Source organism: Suricata suricatta, chromosome 11 (assembly GCF_006229205.1).
Source record: "Suricata suricatta isolate VVHF042 chromosome 11, meerkat_22Aug2017_6uvM2_HiC, whole genome shotgun sequence".
In the NCBI taxonomy this organism is placed as follows: domain Eukaryota; kingdom Metazoa; phylum Chordata; class Mammalia; order Carnivora; family Herpestidae; genus Suricata; species Suricata suricatta.
Genome location: NC_043710.1, coordinates 28942057 through 28958680, shown reverse-complemented (window position 1 = coordinate 28958680; position 16624 = coordinate 28942057). Strand labels below are relative to the sequence as shown.

Below are 16624 nucleotides of genomic sequence, written 5' to 3'. Positions count from 1 at the left end.
GTGAAAGGTTTTCATTTTTTCCATATGTCAAAACTGCAACTGTGTTGATGAGAGGGCAGAGGCGAGCTGAGGGCAAAACTCGAGCTGACACTCCACAAACTCCACCCCCCCCCCTTAAGATGGGATATGTATAACATTCCTCAGGCATTAATGAATGCCAATGAACAAAGGCAGGGAGAAACAAATGGTCAACTGATAAAGATCTCAGTCATGCAGGACATGAAACTCCACTATAGTTTATAACTGTCTTGATTTACAAGAAAAACAATCTTAATAATAGCCAGACCTCCAAGAACCTACAGACTTAATTTCCTAGAGCCCTGATGTCACCTCAGCTCTGTAGGATAGAAAACCCTATGTAATCATTCTTCACAGTCACAGCACAGCTCTTTCTGTGCATGGCTCCTGTCCCAGCGCTTTAATAAAGACATCTTTTTGCACTGTAAAATGCCTTAAGGATTCTTTGACTGTTTCACTCTATGATCCTGCACCATGTGTCACACCTTTAATTCAGTATTTTGCCTTTTTTATTTAAATATTGTCTTAATAACCATTTTTTCAAGTTGCTATATGGTCTTTACAGATTTTATCAGAATGTAAACAAATTTTATCAAGTATACCTTGCACTCCTCAATCTAATCATATAAAAATTATTTATTTTTCTGTCTCTTTGTATATCTTCTCCCTGTCTTCTGGTAACAGCACTGGCATCCTTTAGGGAAACTCATATCCTTTTCCGTGCCAACTCCACATGATTCTGGTAGGGTTAGGACAAAAAATTTATTGAGATTTACCTAGTAAATGGTTAAAAGAATTAAATTAAGCAATATGATTTTATCATAATTGATTTGTTATCTGCTTTTCTCTAGTACTTTATATCAAAAGGGGGAAGAAAAGGTAGCTTTTCATGTGAAAAAGTCACCATTGGCCCATCATCTGTAGTCATCAGCTTTGATTTGTTTTATCAATGTTGATGACAGGTTTGGACTAGTTCTTACACACTATTAAACTCTTTTTTCTTATAACATTTGATGTGCTGCCTAATCTTTGGGCGTGTGAGAGGATAGTCACAGAACTGTTTGGCAAAGTTACCTTGTCCTATACAGGTTTATACCTATAAACCCAGACACATGGCTTGTTAAATTAATGCGGAAATGAGGGTGTTAGGATCATTCAACTGAAACACATTTGGATTTCAGGTGATTGAGCTCGTTACTAGTATACACAGAAACTGAAAAAAGGAAATGAAACCACTCCACCAGGGCACAAAGAGAATTAGAAGACCATTCACTGCTCTTTAAAATATACTACTGACTTAAAAACAACTGTAGTAGAAATGATATTGCAATAGCATTGTATGGGAACAGATAGTAGTTACACTTGAGTATAATATGATGTATAAACTTGTCCAGTCAGTATGTTGGACACCTGAAACTAATGTAATATTGTGTGACAGCTATACTCAAATTAAAATACTAAGAACCAGGAGTGTCTGTCTGACTCATTAACTCCTCATCACCAGGTCGTGAGTTCAAACCCTATGTTGGGTATCCAGTTTACTTAAAAAAAAAAAAAATTAAACAACAACAAATACCACAAATCTAGTAGAGTGCCACATTTTTTGACTCAGCAACCTTATCTAACCTTCTATATCTAACTGCTTCCTCTCCTTACATCTTTATTGCCTAACCTACCTCTGTCCTTCTCCTTACTCCTCATGGCTTCTGCTAACTTCCTCCATGTATCTCCCTATTTCTATACCACACTACTTTTTGAAGACTCTCTATGACTCACATTCAATGCCCCCAAAACTTTAATTGCACCACTACCCAGTTTAGGACACCCTGTTGGGTAGAACTCTCAAGGTAGGCAATCTTGTGAGCCATTGGCACACCTGTGGATGGGAAAGTAGCCACACCAGTGGCCCAAAACCACGGACAGGAGAGCTTGGAGTAGGATGGACTCTCAGATGCATGCCAAAAGAAGAAAACATAATTGGTAGGGGACGTACATGGCCTACTACACCAAGATAAGCAGAGGCACTACATTATTTGATTGGAGAGGTGGGCAAAGGAGGTAGTTCTACACTAGCAACAATGAACCAGTAGTGTTCTTTAGCTAATACAACTCTAGTATCTAGATTGTATTTAAGGCACCATAATTTGAGTCTCCTTATTTAGCTTTCTTTCTCTTATTTTTCCTTATCTTTTCCTTTGAAAGATCCTTTTGTTTTCTCTGCAAAAGTTTCATAGAAACCCCATGAAATTCAGCTTTATAAAAGTGAGCTTCCTTCCACCTTTCGATTTATACCTAACTTAATATAGCTGTTGTCCTCCCCCACAGTTCTTGCCTTGGGAACTGTTTTATATATTCACACAGTTATCTCCGTAACCAAGACTGTTTGTCTTTTAATTGAAAATTTGGCCTGTAACCTTATAATTTGTTTTCTATTTTTCCTATGCATCCTCTGTTCCTTTTCATTCCTTTCATGTTTGCTGTTGGATTAAATAACACATATATTTTATTATTTCATTTTCTTTTCAATTACATTGAATGCCCTACATTGTTTAACATTATTTTTAGTGGAAACACTAGATATTATAATATGAATCCTATCATTAAAGATTAATATAAATTACTAATTAATTACTTTCCAGTCAATGCATGAGCCTTAGAACACATCATACCCATTTATTGCTGCCTCTGTGGGCTCGTGGTCTATACTTCCTTATTCTATTTTTCAGGGTTATGTGTACCTATCTTTCATGACTCCTGATTTTTTACAGGGAACTCAGCTCCAAAACTCTGCCTTGCATGGACTTGAGGCCTTGTATCCTCTTTTCCCTTTGCTTCTTACAAATAATAATTACATAAAATTTATATTATAATTTCTTTAAAAATCTGTATTTTGTTATAGCTGTCTTTTATAAAATTTGATAAGCTGAATGGCAGTTTTCTTGGACTTTGTTTTTCCCAAATGATACTGAACTTAGTTTAATGCTATGGTCACTTTATTTACTAGCTTATCTATAGTCTCTATGGATGTATGTAGGAATTCCATGTGGATTCCTAGACCAACTGTTTAGGAAAGGATCCTTTATCATAAAAAATAACCTCATTTTGTCCTCACTATTGAAACTATCTACCACCTTCTGGCATAATGTGTAATTTTATAAATTTTAACATTTCTATGTCAGTCTTATTATCTTGTCCTGGAAGTTTATGATGTGTCTCTACTGTAAATCTTTCATTGTATCTGTAAACAATTCATATATATAAAGATTCAAATTGCTCCTTCTTCAGTAAGATTTTATGCTACCCTTGCATGTAGGAATGCATTTCCTTCCTGTGCATTCACATTTGCCCTGGTAGATTTGAAAGCTGGAATCACTATGCTTCATCAATTATGTGCGCCCATCTAAAATGCTGGACCTCAATTTCTGTCAAATATTCCAATTCACCACTGTATGATTTACTCTTTTACCACTAGTAAGAACATATTTTTTCCTAGCCTAAAGCCTAAATTCTACTACATTAGGTTGGTACAAGAATATATCAATCATAAAACTTCAGAAATATCACCTCCTTAAAAAGTATCTATTATCTATCTATCTATCTACCTATCTATCTATCTATCATCTGTCTATCTGTATTAGTTTCCTATTATTGGGCAAAAAATGACCACAAACTTAGTGGCTTAAAACAACATCTATTTATTATTACATGGTTTCTGTGGGTCAAGAGTCTGGGAAAAGCTTCCCAGGACCCTCTTCTTTGAATCTCATAAAACTGAAATCAAGATGTCATCTGATCAGTTTCATCTGATGCTCATGGTCTTTCTCCAACGTCATTCAGGTTTTGCCAGAATTTAGTTCTTATAGTTATAGAATTCACAGGGACTATGAATTCACAGTGACTATCATTTTCCTTAAGGCCTTCCTTCTTCTAAATCATTCCCCTATATTCTGTACGAACTGATGCACTAGTTTGCATACTGATAGATTTCCTTTGCGATTTGTTATGTGATTTCACATGACTTCATATCCCACTCTGTGAAGGTAAGATCTTTGTTTTATATCTTTTACAATTCTACTGAAACTCAACCAGTAATTGATATATAGGGATAACTACTCTATGATAATTATGACATCATACCAAAATGTGTCACTAAAATACCACTGACAAAACCAGCACAATTTTTGAAATAAAATGTAATAAAGCCAAAGCCAAGAGTATGTCAGGCAATATTGATTATTTATTTATTCAACAGTTTATTCCACTGATTTTTCCTTAGATGAAAAGTCTCAGTTATGTTGTGGATTCATCTTCTTTATATACCCATGGAAGGTTTCCCCTGTTCAGTTCCCATGGGTGAATCCTCAATGTCTAACACCAACAATGGTAATTATATTTTCCTTGTGCCTTGTGGGCTAAGTAATCAGACTGTGATCCAATTTTGATCACTGAGACATCTGGGGGAAGGTGTTTTGCCCTAATAAAAAATAAATATAGGGCACCTAACTGGCTCAGCTAGTAAAGCATGTGACTCTTGATCTTGGGGCTATGAGTTTGAGCCCCACATTTGGTCGAGATTACTTAAAAAAAACAAAATTTAAAACGAAGAGAAAAATAAATGATCAAATATCCATTTTCTTTAGTCAGAAATTTTTAAATACTTTATTTTATTTTATTTTACTTGAGAGAGAGAGAGAGAACAAATGATGGAGAGGGGCAGAGGTACAGAGAGAGAGAATCCCAAGCAGGTTCCCACCCCATGGTCAATGTGGAGCCTGACATGGGCTTGTTCTCCTGACCCTGGGATCATGCCTGAGCTTATATCAAGAGTCAGATGCTCAGCCAACTGAACTACCCAGGTACCCCTTTAGTTGGAGATTATTGAGCAAACATATAATGAACTATCTTGTGAGTAGGAAGAGTCATACCCAAGGATCTAGCCAATAGTCTGAGGATGGATGGCAGAGGAAAAGATACAAAGAGGTAGGCTCTTTGAAAACACTGCTTAACCACTGAATTCAACCCTCGAATTGCCTGCCTCTGAGGTTCTTGTATATAAGATAATGACTGTTCCTCTTTTTTTTAAGTCACTTTCAGTTGAGTTTTCTGTTACTTTGTGTTAATAGTAGCCTAATTTATACAATCAGCTTCAAAATCTACTTGCTTTATTTCTTGTTTTATTCAAAATCCTTACTAATTTTATAATGGACTAAAGTATAAACTAATATTATATTTTCTAAATACTCTACTTTTACTTAATCAGCAGCACTTCATCAGAAAATTCAGCATAAGCATAAAAATGACACAGTTTTTATTTCTTTGCTCTTTCAAACACAAAGCATCCTTGGTGAATTTATATTTCTATGGCAGAAATTTGCATGTGGCTAATAATTCTATTCCTAAGTAGGAAGTGTGGCTACTTTGACAGATCACGGCTCAATAACAAACATGCAGGTCTAAGTCATCACATAGTTTAGCTGTGAATTCAACAGCAGAATAATGACAGATGCCAAGGATTTGTACTTTGCTGTCGCTTTATACCAGTGTTGGCTGTCAAAATGTCTCTTTTTCTTATACAGAAGCCATAGAATTTTATGGATAGCAATTACTTACAATATGCAATGAAGTACATCAAATCTAACAACCACTCTTTAGCCCCTCATTATTTGGTAGTCTCTTTGTTAAATGTAGTCAACCATTTTCATCTAAATTATTTATTTATACTGTATATTTGACAAGCATATATTTCTCGCTTTATATTTGGATGGCATTTAAACCTTCCTGAAGAGTTATGTTTTTTTTTAATATTGTCATTTGTAAAACTTATCTTTATCCTATTACCATTTTAATGGTAATTAAATTCTCTAATTAGAATAAATACGAATAAGAAAATGTAAACATAAGGGAAAATGACCCTAAGTACATTCAATAATAAATTACCAATTTAAAATACTGGAATGCAACTGATAAAAGAAATAACCCCACATATGTTTGATGAATACAACCCTGTATAAAATTTCTAGAGTACATAAAGCACAAAAATTTCATTAAACTTCATGCTAACCTTTCTTCAACTTGATGAAATGAATAACCCAAAGATATAAATAACTTACTACAATTGTTAGATACAATGTGGTTTAAACATCATAGAAAATACCAAGTGACAATTGAAAAATTCAACAATTTCCCCCAAATTTTATTTCCAATACCACAAGAAAATATATTTCTAGTTTGGCCTAGAAATTTAGGTAAGGGTATCCCAATTGCAGAACAATTTCCAGTTATTTTATAATACATACTATATCAAATTTTTACATGCAACTTGATGATAAATAATAAACAATGTATAGTATTCAAATTACATATATACCCCATAGGAGCTATTCAATGTTTGTTAAACTAAACTTGTGTACTTTTTTAGAAGGAAATTCTAAACAAAAAGAGCAATTTCTAAAATTGGTAAAGGACCCAGGTGAGTATAGAATTATCTCACCGAAAGGAAGAACAGAATATTTCTGCTTATGCAAATATATAAAGAAATAAAAACAAGGTACATCTTACATCTAAAACTGGGAAGTTATAGATATTATAAAGAAAATTTCCAGAGGAAATCTAAATTTTCAAAAGAAAAAAATAGTCTTTTAACAATTTAAAAGGAAATAATATATTAGCCTTTAGATCTGTAGAGATTTTGATTTTGAAAAAATAATTGAAAAAATATCATGAACTACACAAAGCATGATTTGTTGAGCAATGGAGGTACTGAAGGTGTCGCCTTGCTTCAGTCACTTTGGCTGTCTCCCCTCTTTCCCTTCTGCTACCCATTCTGTCCTGGGAACTGACAGCTCATCTTTGAAAAGATGAAATTGCTAAAGTTAAACTGTCCCTAGAAAAGGCAATGTGATCAAATGTTTCTATTTGTGAAGGCATCTAAGAGTCATTCCAATTAAAAATATCCAAGATCCAGGGTGCCTGTCTGGCTCAGTCAGTGGAGCATGTGACTCTTGATCACAGGGTCATGAGTTCAAGTCCCACACTGGGAACAGAGATTACTTAAAAAAAAAAAAAAAAAAAAAAAGAAAGTCCAAGATAATTAAAATGACATAAAAAAGTGAATGAATCGTTAATGTGCTGCCAGTTTCTGTGAAAGTATGATTTGTCTGTTAAAAAGCAACCCAGATAACATATAACAAAAAATTGTTGGTAATTCACTTTTAAAACAGATTCAAATCCTCATTTAATGTACTAAAAAACTTTTCTCCTGCAGGGAACTAAAAGAGTTGGTAAGCTGCAACTGATTCACGTGGAGGCATGATTTCTATTACAAATGTCATGAAATTACCTCCTAGATGATCATCAGCCTAAAATCATTAAAATATTTTATATGTGGGATAGAAAGAACTATTGTTTACAACATTCTCTTAATTTTAAAATGCAATTTTAATTTGGAAATCTACTCAGCATTTAGAAATATCTTTGATAAATATGACAGAACTGTCCGTAGATACCTGTTACCAATAAGTAAGTAATTCTGCCATCCATGTTTCAAAGGCTGGTGCTCTGTTCCAGCATACCTGGGAATACATCACACCAAAGCTAGGTAGGAAAAGTTTCCTGTTGTGAGGTTTTCCATAAGAATGAAGCTAGATATTTCCAGTCATGTGACCTCCTAGTGGTAAGTCATAAAATGGGAGGATCAGACCTTCTTTGGCACAATTATGTTGAACTCATTTACACTGTTGGTGATTAGTTTTCCTGCTGAGGGAAGGATTCTGGTATGGCAGTTTTCACTCTGCTACAAATATAGGAGAGTGACAAAGGAAAGGCACTGAAAGAACACAAGAAAGAGTGAAGAGTGGATAATATAAATACAATATAGAATAAATTAATAGCATCAGGTAATAACATGAGAATAAAGTGACTGCTCACTGTATGGCTGCAATGAATGGATTTAATACATGGCATATTTTGTAAAGTGTACAGTGTGTTTAGTGGAGAGAAACATAATCTCTTGTGATATAACTAAAGGAATAACAAACTGACTATATTTTAATAATTTTTTTCTCATAAAAAAGATCACAAAGATTGTGGAAGAAAGGTGGCAAAGAAAACAAGAATGAGACAAGAAAAATTTTAACCTCAATCAGAGAGAAAATGTCTTTACTGATAGAGAAAATTGCCTCTCTCTGATAATTATATTAATACCAAAGGATCTTCGATTACCATTAGCCTTTATGAACTTGACCCCTTTCAGGTTGAAACTCATCATTTTCTTTTGCATGAAAGTAAAAGATCTTTGGACATTGTCTCTGACTTTCCATTTGATTACCAAGAAAAGGTTCACTTTATTTTCTAGGTACATCATAATCAGAGTTGATGGTAACACATAATAGTGACAGAAAAGAAATTAGAATTCAGACAAAGAAATGTGAATAGCACATTGAAATAAACTATGAAAAAACAGGCAGTAGGAAGGTGTCACATGAAAAAAAAAAGACTGACATTAAAAAAAGGACAAAAAAAAAATCCAGAGTTAAAATGACTCACAATCAAAGAGAGAAAATGAGAAAAAAGCAGAAAGAAACTGTATAAATGAAATTACAGTTAGCTCTAATAGAGAAAAATAAAGAATCTAAAAAAGCACAAAAGATAGTCGGAATAAAAAGTGAATGTAGTATGATTTTGAAAAGGAAAATTGGTAAAAATAAATTATAAAGGCAATAAAAATGTATAAGCACATATTATGTTAGCAAGGGCATTTGTGTAAAGGAATACTTAAAAATCCCATTTAGAAATTGTTTTCCATTGTCTTATTGAGGAGAACACTTTGATGAGTAACTTACATCTCTTCAGTATAACTATATTGGATAATGATGGTCTAAAAATTACCCAGCCATGTAGCTAGTACACTGTGTAAATAATCTCAGACAGTTGCTAATACGCACTCAGAGCTCAGAGGGATAAAGTAAAAACAAAAATTAACTGAGAGTCTAAAGTTTATTTCTGAGAGAGACGGAGCATGAGTGGAGGAAGAGCAGAGAGAGAGGAGACACAGAATTCAAAGCAGGCACCAGGCTCTAGGCTCCGGGGTGTCAGTACAGAGCCTGATGCAGAGCTCGAACTCACAAACCAAACTCAGGAACTACGAGATCATAACCTGAGCCAGAGTCAGATGCTTAACTGACTGAGCCACCCAGGGGCCCCATTAAAAGTCTAGATTTCACTTTAATCTAAATTTGCAGACACATAAAAAATAACCAAACTGTGTTAAGATATAAACATAACCAGGCATTTTTTTCTAAGACATTAACATAATCCTTAGTTTACAAAGACTCTTTTCAATGATCTTATCATATATGTTTTCTATTTAACATAAAGACTATGACATCACATTTAGCCAGACAATAGTTTATCAAAACCTAACAGACACTTTTTCAATATTTCACTTTCTATAGACAAAAATGCAGGAAAAATATATCTATCTCCTCTGCTTTGTATTTCTGAGAAGTGCAGTAGAATATACTAGTTAAGAGTTCTTGCTGTGGAGTTAGACCCAGATGTGGGTTCAAACCATACATTCTGTACTTACTAGCTCTGTGACTGTGGTCAAGTTAACTAACCTCTCTAGGTCACTGTTTCTTCATAGGTAAAATGGAAATGTTTAAAAACTACTTTCCCTATATTCCTCCCAGGGTTGTTTGGAGAACTAAATAGATACAATGCAGGTTAAGTGGTTAGCATGATGACTGGCATATAGCAAATATTATCTGCCCTGCCATTATTGTCATTACCATTATACTGCTCAACTCAAACTCCAGGCATAATTTATGTTTATTGTGTCTTCCCATAAAATAGAAGAATTTGAAAGGCTCTAACTGAGGCAACAACCTTCATAGCCCATCATATCTCCAAGTTATTACTGACACCATCTCCATGAAATATTGAGCATTTAATTAGAAAACTTTCTGTAAGTACTTTATCTCCTTCAGAATTCAGTGTAAGCTGCTGAAATAATATTCTTACCTTGGAAAATCTTTTGAAATACATTTGTAAATCGGGTGGATGATTTCTCCATTGAAGGTGCCGTCCGTGCTGTTCTGCTGTGATACCTCCATGCCTTTAGTCAAGGGGGATAAAGAAGACTGAGAAAGTGATGCTCCATAGTCATCTGTTTCTCTTTTTGCCATTTTCAGCTAAAAATAAGGAAGAATATTATTTAATTAAAAAAGTAAAATCCTCTAGGGTCATAAATTGGGGCTGGGCAATAATCACAAGTTCTCTCTCATCAGGTTCTAGGCTATGCAGCAATAGCTTAATGTGAGATATCATGATAAAAGAACAGAGATGAAAGCCTAAGGAAAACAAAAGTATGAATCTAAGGCTTTGAATGGTATAAACCAAGGGTGCCTGGCTGACACAGTGGGTGGAGCATGCCACTCTTGATCTAGGAGTCGTGAATTCAAGCCCTGTATTAGGTGTAGAGATCACTTTAAAATCTTATAAAAAAAAGAATGGTATAATCCTATTCAAGAAAGAAAAAAATAGCAATTTATTGCAAAGCATTTTCATTTTTGTTGTATGCTAGAAAATTGCTTATTATACAAACAAACCTAACATGAACAATATGTTATTGAAAAGTGGAGCACAATGCTTTTTTGGGGGGAAGGTCTGCCCTCCATCCTTTCCTTTTTGGAACATACTTTTGTCCTGATTCTTTTTTTTAATAATTTTTTAATGTTTTATTTATTCTTAATACAAAGAGAGACAGACCACGAGAGGAGGTGGGGCAGAGAGAGAAGGAGACACAGAACTGGAAGCAGGCTCCAGGCTCTGAGCTAGCTGTCAGCACAGAGACTAATGCGGGGCTTGAACCCACGAACATGAGATCTGACCTGAGCCGAAGTCGGAGGCTTAACCAACTGAGCCACCCAAGCACCCCCTTTTGTCCTGATTCTAATGGAGAATTCTAAATTATGTGGCCTTTATTTTCCAGCAGGGAAGTGAGTGTGCCTGTGTGCCAGAGTCCAGGTCCAGCAGGTCCAGGGTTCCCCTGAAGGAGGACAATGTCGGCGAGAGTGAGACAGCCTTGAGTTTCATTATGATCACCAGACAGGAACCCCTGCCCATCTGGCAGGCATCTCTGCCCTGTCTGGTTCTCAAGCTTAATTTATGGCAAAAGGTACAAGGACCAGAAAGAGCAGTAAATTATTTCTCATAGATAAGTTTTATAATTTTCCAGGATACAGGTTCTACAGAATTTACAATTCTAGTAGTAATGATTGTCATAAAAAACTTAACTAGAGGCGCCCATGTTGTCATGGCTATTTTTTACAAAACCTCAGGTCTAGCCTTAAGGAAGCGACCTTTAACCAAGAGGCAAACAGGATTGTCTAGTAAAGGTCAGCTTTTTATGAGTAAGGGTCATTAGGCTGTTTATAACTCTAAGAGAAAGTTCCCAGAAAAACAGGATCTCAGGAGACATAATGCCTGCTCTTACAAAGTACCAAAGATTATTGATACATTTTATTGCAGTGGTGACTTTTACAAAGGTGTTCAGGCCCAGAAGGTAGTCAGTTATCAGTTCATTGCTTCGGGGGAAAATTATATGTTGCATTAGGATGTATCTAGTTTACTCATCTTTTCCCTGACCAGGTGAAATCAAGCCTCAGGGACAGGGCAGGGGGACAGACCACTCCTGACACTAATCAGCAAAGCACTCTGAGGTTTGGTGCCCAAGCAGAATAGATTTGGAAGCTATCTGGGGGCAAAAGACCGTGCAAACTTGCCGTACCCTCACCAGGAATTTTCACTCTACCAGTGAGTTCAAATAGCTCCCAACACCTGTAACTAGTCAATCAAAGTGCCTTTCCCAGAAACTATGATGAGTCCCCATACAGGAAAAGTAATGCTCTGTCTCTGGGACTGCTACCTTTCAGAACAATGTTAAACCTCCATGACTGAGAATGAAGCCAAAACAGATGGAAACAAATGTGAGATGGAGGGATTAAAAAGTGAGAGATTTCTGATGACATTTGAATCCCTGAAACCTGGTGTTAAAAACAACCCCATGTCCTCATTTTCCTGGGTTTGCTAGCTGAGCCAACAGATTTCTATCTCTCTCTGTCTCTGTCTCTCTCTGTCTCTCTCTCTCTCTCACTCTCTCTTATTTATTTGTTTGTTTGATTTGGTTAAGGTAGTTTCAGTTGGGATTCTCTTATTTTCAAACACTAAATCTTTTAAGTCTATTTATTTGGAGAGATAGAGAGCACAAGTGAGTAAAAGGCAGAGAGAAGGACAGACAGATTCCCAAGCAGGCTCTGTACTATCAACACAGAGCCTTATGTGGGGCTTGAACTCACAAACTGTGAGATCCTAACCTGAGCTGAAATCAAGAGTTAAACCTTTAATTGACTGCACCACCCAGGCACCCCCAACAACCTAGAAATCTTAAGTAATGCATACAAATCACCTCAAATTTCTTAAGAACAAAAAAATGTGAATATGCCCATAAAAAATAATATAAAAGAATGTTGTAGGGTCCTTTCCAGGGTGTAACCACCCACTTATACTGCTGATAAAAACAGCTACACAGTCTCATCTCTGCTGTATCCTACTATGGTAAGGAGGAGTCCTAGGTAACATGACATATCATTAGTAAGGGAAGGATATTACTTGTAAAGTAACAAAAATATTACTTTTACCTTTCACTGCTATTCTTTCTTTAATGTACATTTATTTCTTTTGAGACAGAGTGTGTGTGTGAATGAGGGAGGGGCAAAGAGAGAGGGAGACAGAGAATCCCAAGCAGGCTCCAGGCTATCAGTAGAGACTGACACTGAGCTTGATCCCACGAACTATGATATCATGATCTGAGGTGAAATCAAGAGTCAGTCACTTAACCGACTGAGCCACCCAAGCACCCCTTACTGCTGTTCTTAAATAAAAGTATTTGTTCATATATAGATTATTTACTGAGCACCTACAATATACCTGGCATTGTTCTAGGCACTTCTAATTTTTCAATGATTAGTGGAAAAAAATTGATTGTGCCCTTGTGGAACTAACATTCCAGTTGGGGCAGATGATGAATAAACATAAGAAATAAGCAAATTGTAAGATGTTAGGCAATAAATGCTATGGAAAAAATTGATCAGGTAAGGTAGATTGGGAGTGGAAGGAATGCAATCTTATTTTTTAATTTTTAATGTTTATTTATTTTTGAGAGAGACAGACAGACAGACAAATCATGAGCAGGGGAGGGGCAGAGAGAGGGAGGAAACTCAAAGCTCCGAGCTGTCAGCTGTCAGTACAGAGCCTGACCTGGGGCTCCAACTCATGAACCATGAGATCATGACCTGAGCCAAAGTCTGATGCTTAACCACCAACTAAGCCATCCAGGCACCCCAGGAATGCAATTTTAAATAGGTTTGTCAGTACAGCCCTCGTTGAGGTGATAAAATCCTAGCAAAGACTTGAAAGACGGTCTTTGTTGTTTTCAGTTGAATCTAATCCTGAAACTCCTGATACTACCTGAAGTAAATTGCTATCCAGGAAAGCAAGTTAACTAGTTAGCAAGCTGCTAGGCTTAATTTTAATTAAGCATATGGAAGAGTAAAAGGAGTATGATGTAACTTATAGTCACCAATATTATGGAGAAATACATACCTAGAATATATAAGATCATGTCTTTCTCTTCCATATAACTATACGTGATCTTGAGTATTAGAGATTTTCTGAGCTTTAGTCCTCTCATTTGCAAAACCAGATATCCACATGGATATAAAGATTAAATAAATGGTGAGTGTGAAAGTATTTGGCACAGTGTTTGACAAATGTAAACATTCATTAAATGTTAGGTGAATCTCGGGGTGCCTGGGTAGCCCAGTTGATTAGGCGTCTGACTTTGGCTCAGGTCATGATTTCATGGTTCATGGGTTCGAGCTCCAGGTCAGGCTCTGTGCTGCCAGTTCAGAGCTCGCAGCCTGCTTCAGAGTCTGTGTCTCCCTTCTCTTTGCCCCTCACCAGCACATAAAATATAAAATAAAACATCAAAAAATTGTTAGGGGAATCTCAACCTATATCAAAATAAGAAGTATCTCTTTCTCCACATATTAGGAGTAAGAAAAAGTGCCATTCTTTGCCCACCGCTCGTCTGGTATTCCACCTGAAGACCAAAAGGCTGTTGGCCTTCATACTCTCCCTCCCTCTTTAAGCTTCTCAAGGTAGAAGGGTTGAGGTTCTCTTCTCAGGCTTCTGTGACAACCAAAAACCATTGGCTGTTCAGTTCCATCATAGGTTGTATCTTCCTAATTGGGGAATGCTTAAAAGCCCAAACTCCAGCTGTGTATAGCAAGGCAAAATTATATGATTAAAGAATAATTCACCTTGTAGATGAAATACTTGGTCCTGGTATGTTTATTATACATAGTCTAATCATTAAAAACTAAGAAAATTTGCACCAAACATTCAAAAATATCTTGGAAATATAGCGGTAATTTATCATTTTAGTGATGGGTATAATTTTTCCCATGTAACATAGGTTCAGGATGCCTTTAGGTGGAATGAGTTGTGAAATCATTACGATTATTAATGGAATAGTTCTGTAATGTTACTATAAAAAGTGTTATCCTCACTAGAAGTAGAACGTATTAACAAGTTAAGTAGAATATGCAGAATACAATTGGTTTGCAGATAACATTCATGCACATTAATTAAATGAAAACTAATTGTTAATTATAAATTAAAGAAATAAAAATGTGTTAATTTTAACTTGACTGACACTACTATGGTATTTTAGCAGAGTACAGGTAACAGCACTGCCTTGTTTTATTAACACATGCATAGTTTATTTACTCACACACTGAAAAACCATGTTTGTTTTTTTTTTTATTTTCCATCTCTTAACCATTTTATATGAATATAAGCTTTCCACTCATGTCTACCCCTGGATCTCCTTTTCCACCCTTATTTATTTATTTATTTATTTATTTATTTATTTATTCTTTCTCTGTCTCATTCATTTATTTTTTAATAGTTTATTGTCAAATTGGTTTTTAATATTTAATTTTGAGAGAGAGAAAGAGCATGTGCATGAGTGGAGGAAGGGCTAAGAGAGAGGCAGACAGAGGATCTGAAGCAGGCTTCCTGCTGACAGCAGTGAGCATGATGTGGGCTCAAACTCACAAACCATGAGATAATGACCTGAGCCAAAGCCAGACACTTAACTGACTGAGCCACCTAGGCTCCCCTGTACACTTTATAAAAAAAAGTGTTCAAGGGGTACCTGGGAGAGACTCAGTTAGTTAAGTCTCCAACTCTTGATTTCAGCTTAGATCATGATGTCATGGTTTGGTCTGCGAGATCGAACTCCATGTCAGTCTCTGCAGCCTAATGGCACAGGGCCTGCTTGGGATTTGCTCTCACCTTTTCTCTCTGCACTTACCCCACTCACTTACATGCTGTCTGTCTGTCTCTCTGTCTGTCTCAACTAACTAACTAGCTAACTAAATAATTAAATAACTCAATAAATAAAAGGCATTCAATAGTGGTTATAGGCCTAGATTCTGGAGCTAGGGTGTCTGGGTTTACATCCCCAATGCCCACTTGCAAGCTGTGACACATCAGACATCTTTATGTATCGGTTTCTTCATCTGTAGGAAAAGGTTGAGAATAGTAGCCACTCTATAAAGTTGAGGTACTAGTGCATAGAAGGTGCAATGTGTCAGCTACTGAAGAGAAAAGGCTTGGTTGTCTTCAAGTTGGGGCACTAACCACCGATAACAAAACAGTACATGGAGACTTTCCAAAGGGCATACAAGTCATAAACAAATCAATGTCCAGAATATTGCTTTCCATGTATATACTTTCCTAAAGAAAGCCTATAAAGGACTTCTAAGCATGAAAGATAAAATTCTGTAGAAGAAATGGAATGGAAATATAAGTTTGAGGAGAAAAGAAAGTATATACAATTTCCAACCACTGAGGAAAAGATGGTTAATGTTTTTAATGTTTTAATGTTTTTGAATCCCTGTAAGTTTTCAGGTCTCTGGCCAGAAATGTACCACGAATATGACATTTTATCTTGCCTGAAAACAAAGAAGCTATCAAAAACAAGTGGGGTATGTTCAAAAGGACACAGGAACAAACTTGAAGGGAATTAGGCCAAAGAGGGGGCACTCTGAACGTTAAAAAAACGTAAAGATTGGAACATCGAGCATATAGAAACCCATGAGCACTTAATAATACTAAAATAAAATTTTATAAAATTTCATTATCTTGGGGCACCTGTGTGGCTCAGTCAGTTGAACTTCTGATTTTGGTTCAGGTCATGATCTTGCTGTCTCTGAGTTCAAGCCCCACATTGGGCTCTGTGCTGACAGCTTGGAGCTGGAGCCTGCTTCAGATTCTTTGTCTCCCTCTGTCTCTGCCCCTCCCCTGCTCACACTTTGTCTCTCTCTCTCTCCAAAATAAATAAACATTTAAAAAAATAAAATAAAATTTCATTATCTCATCATTCACCTTTGTTGATTGCTAGGGCACCAAGTTATTGTTCTGAAAAATGACAAATGTACTTTTCTTGCTTTCCTGAATGGACTATAATTCAGGATAA

The 16624-nt window shown here is 36.0% G+C and overlaps 1 protein-coding gene across 1 annotated transcript in view; it reads right to left on the bottom strand.

Moving 5' to 3' along the window:
* The window catches only part of DCDC1 (doublecortin domain containing 1), a 400051-nt gene that overhangs the window by 362643 nt on the left and 20784 nt on the right, over window positions 1-16624 (bottom strand). The window contains exon 2 of the mRNA XM_029915553.1: window positions 10039-10208. Within this exon, the coding sequence (XP_029771413.1) occupies window positions 10039-10208 (170 nt within the window). The remainder of the gene's footprint in view (window positions 1-10038; window positions 10209-16624) is intronic.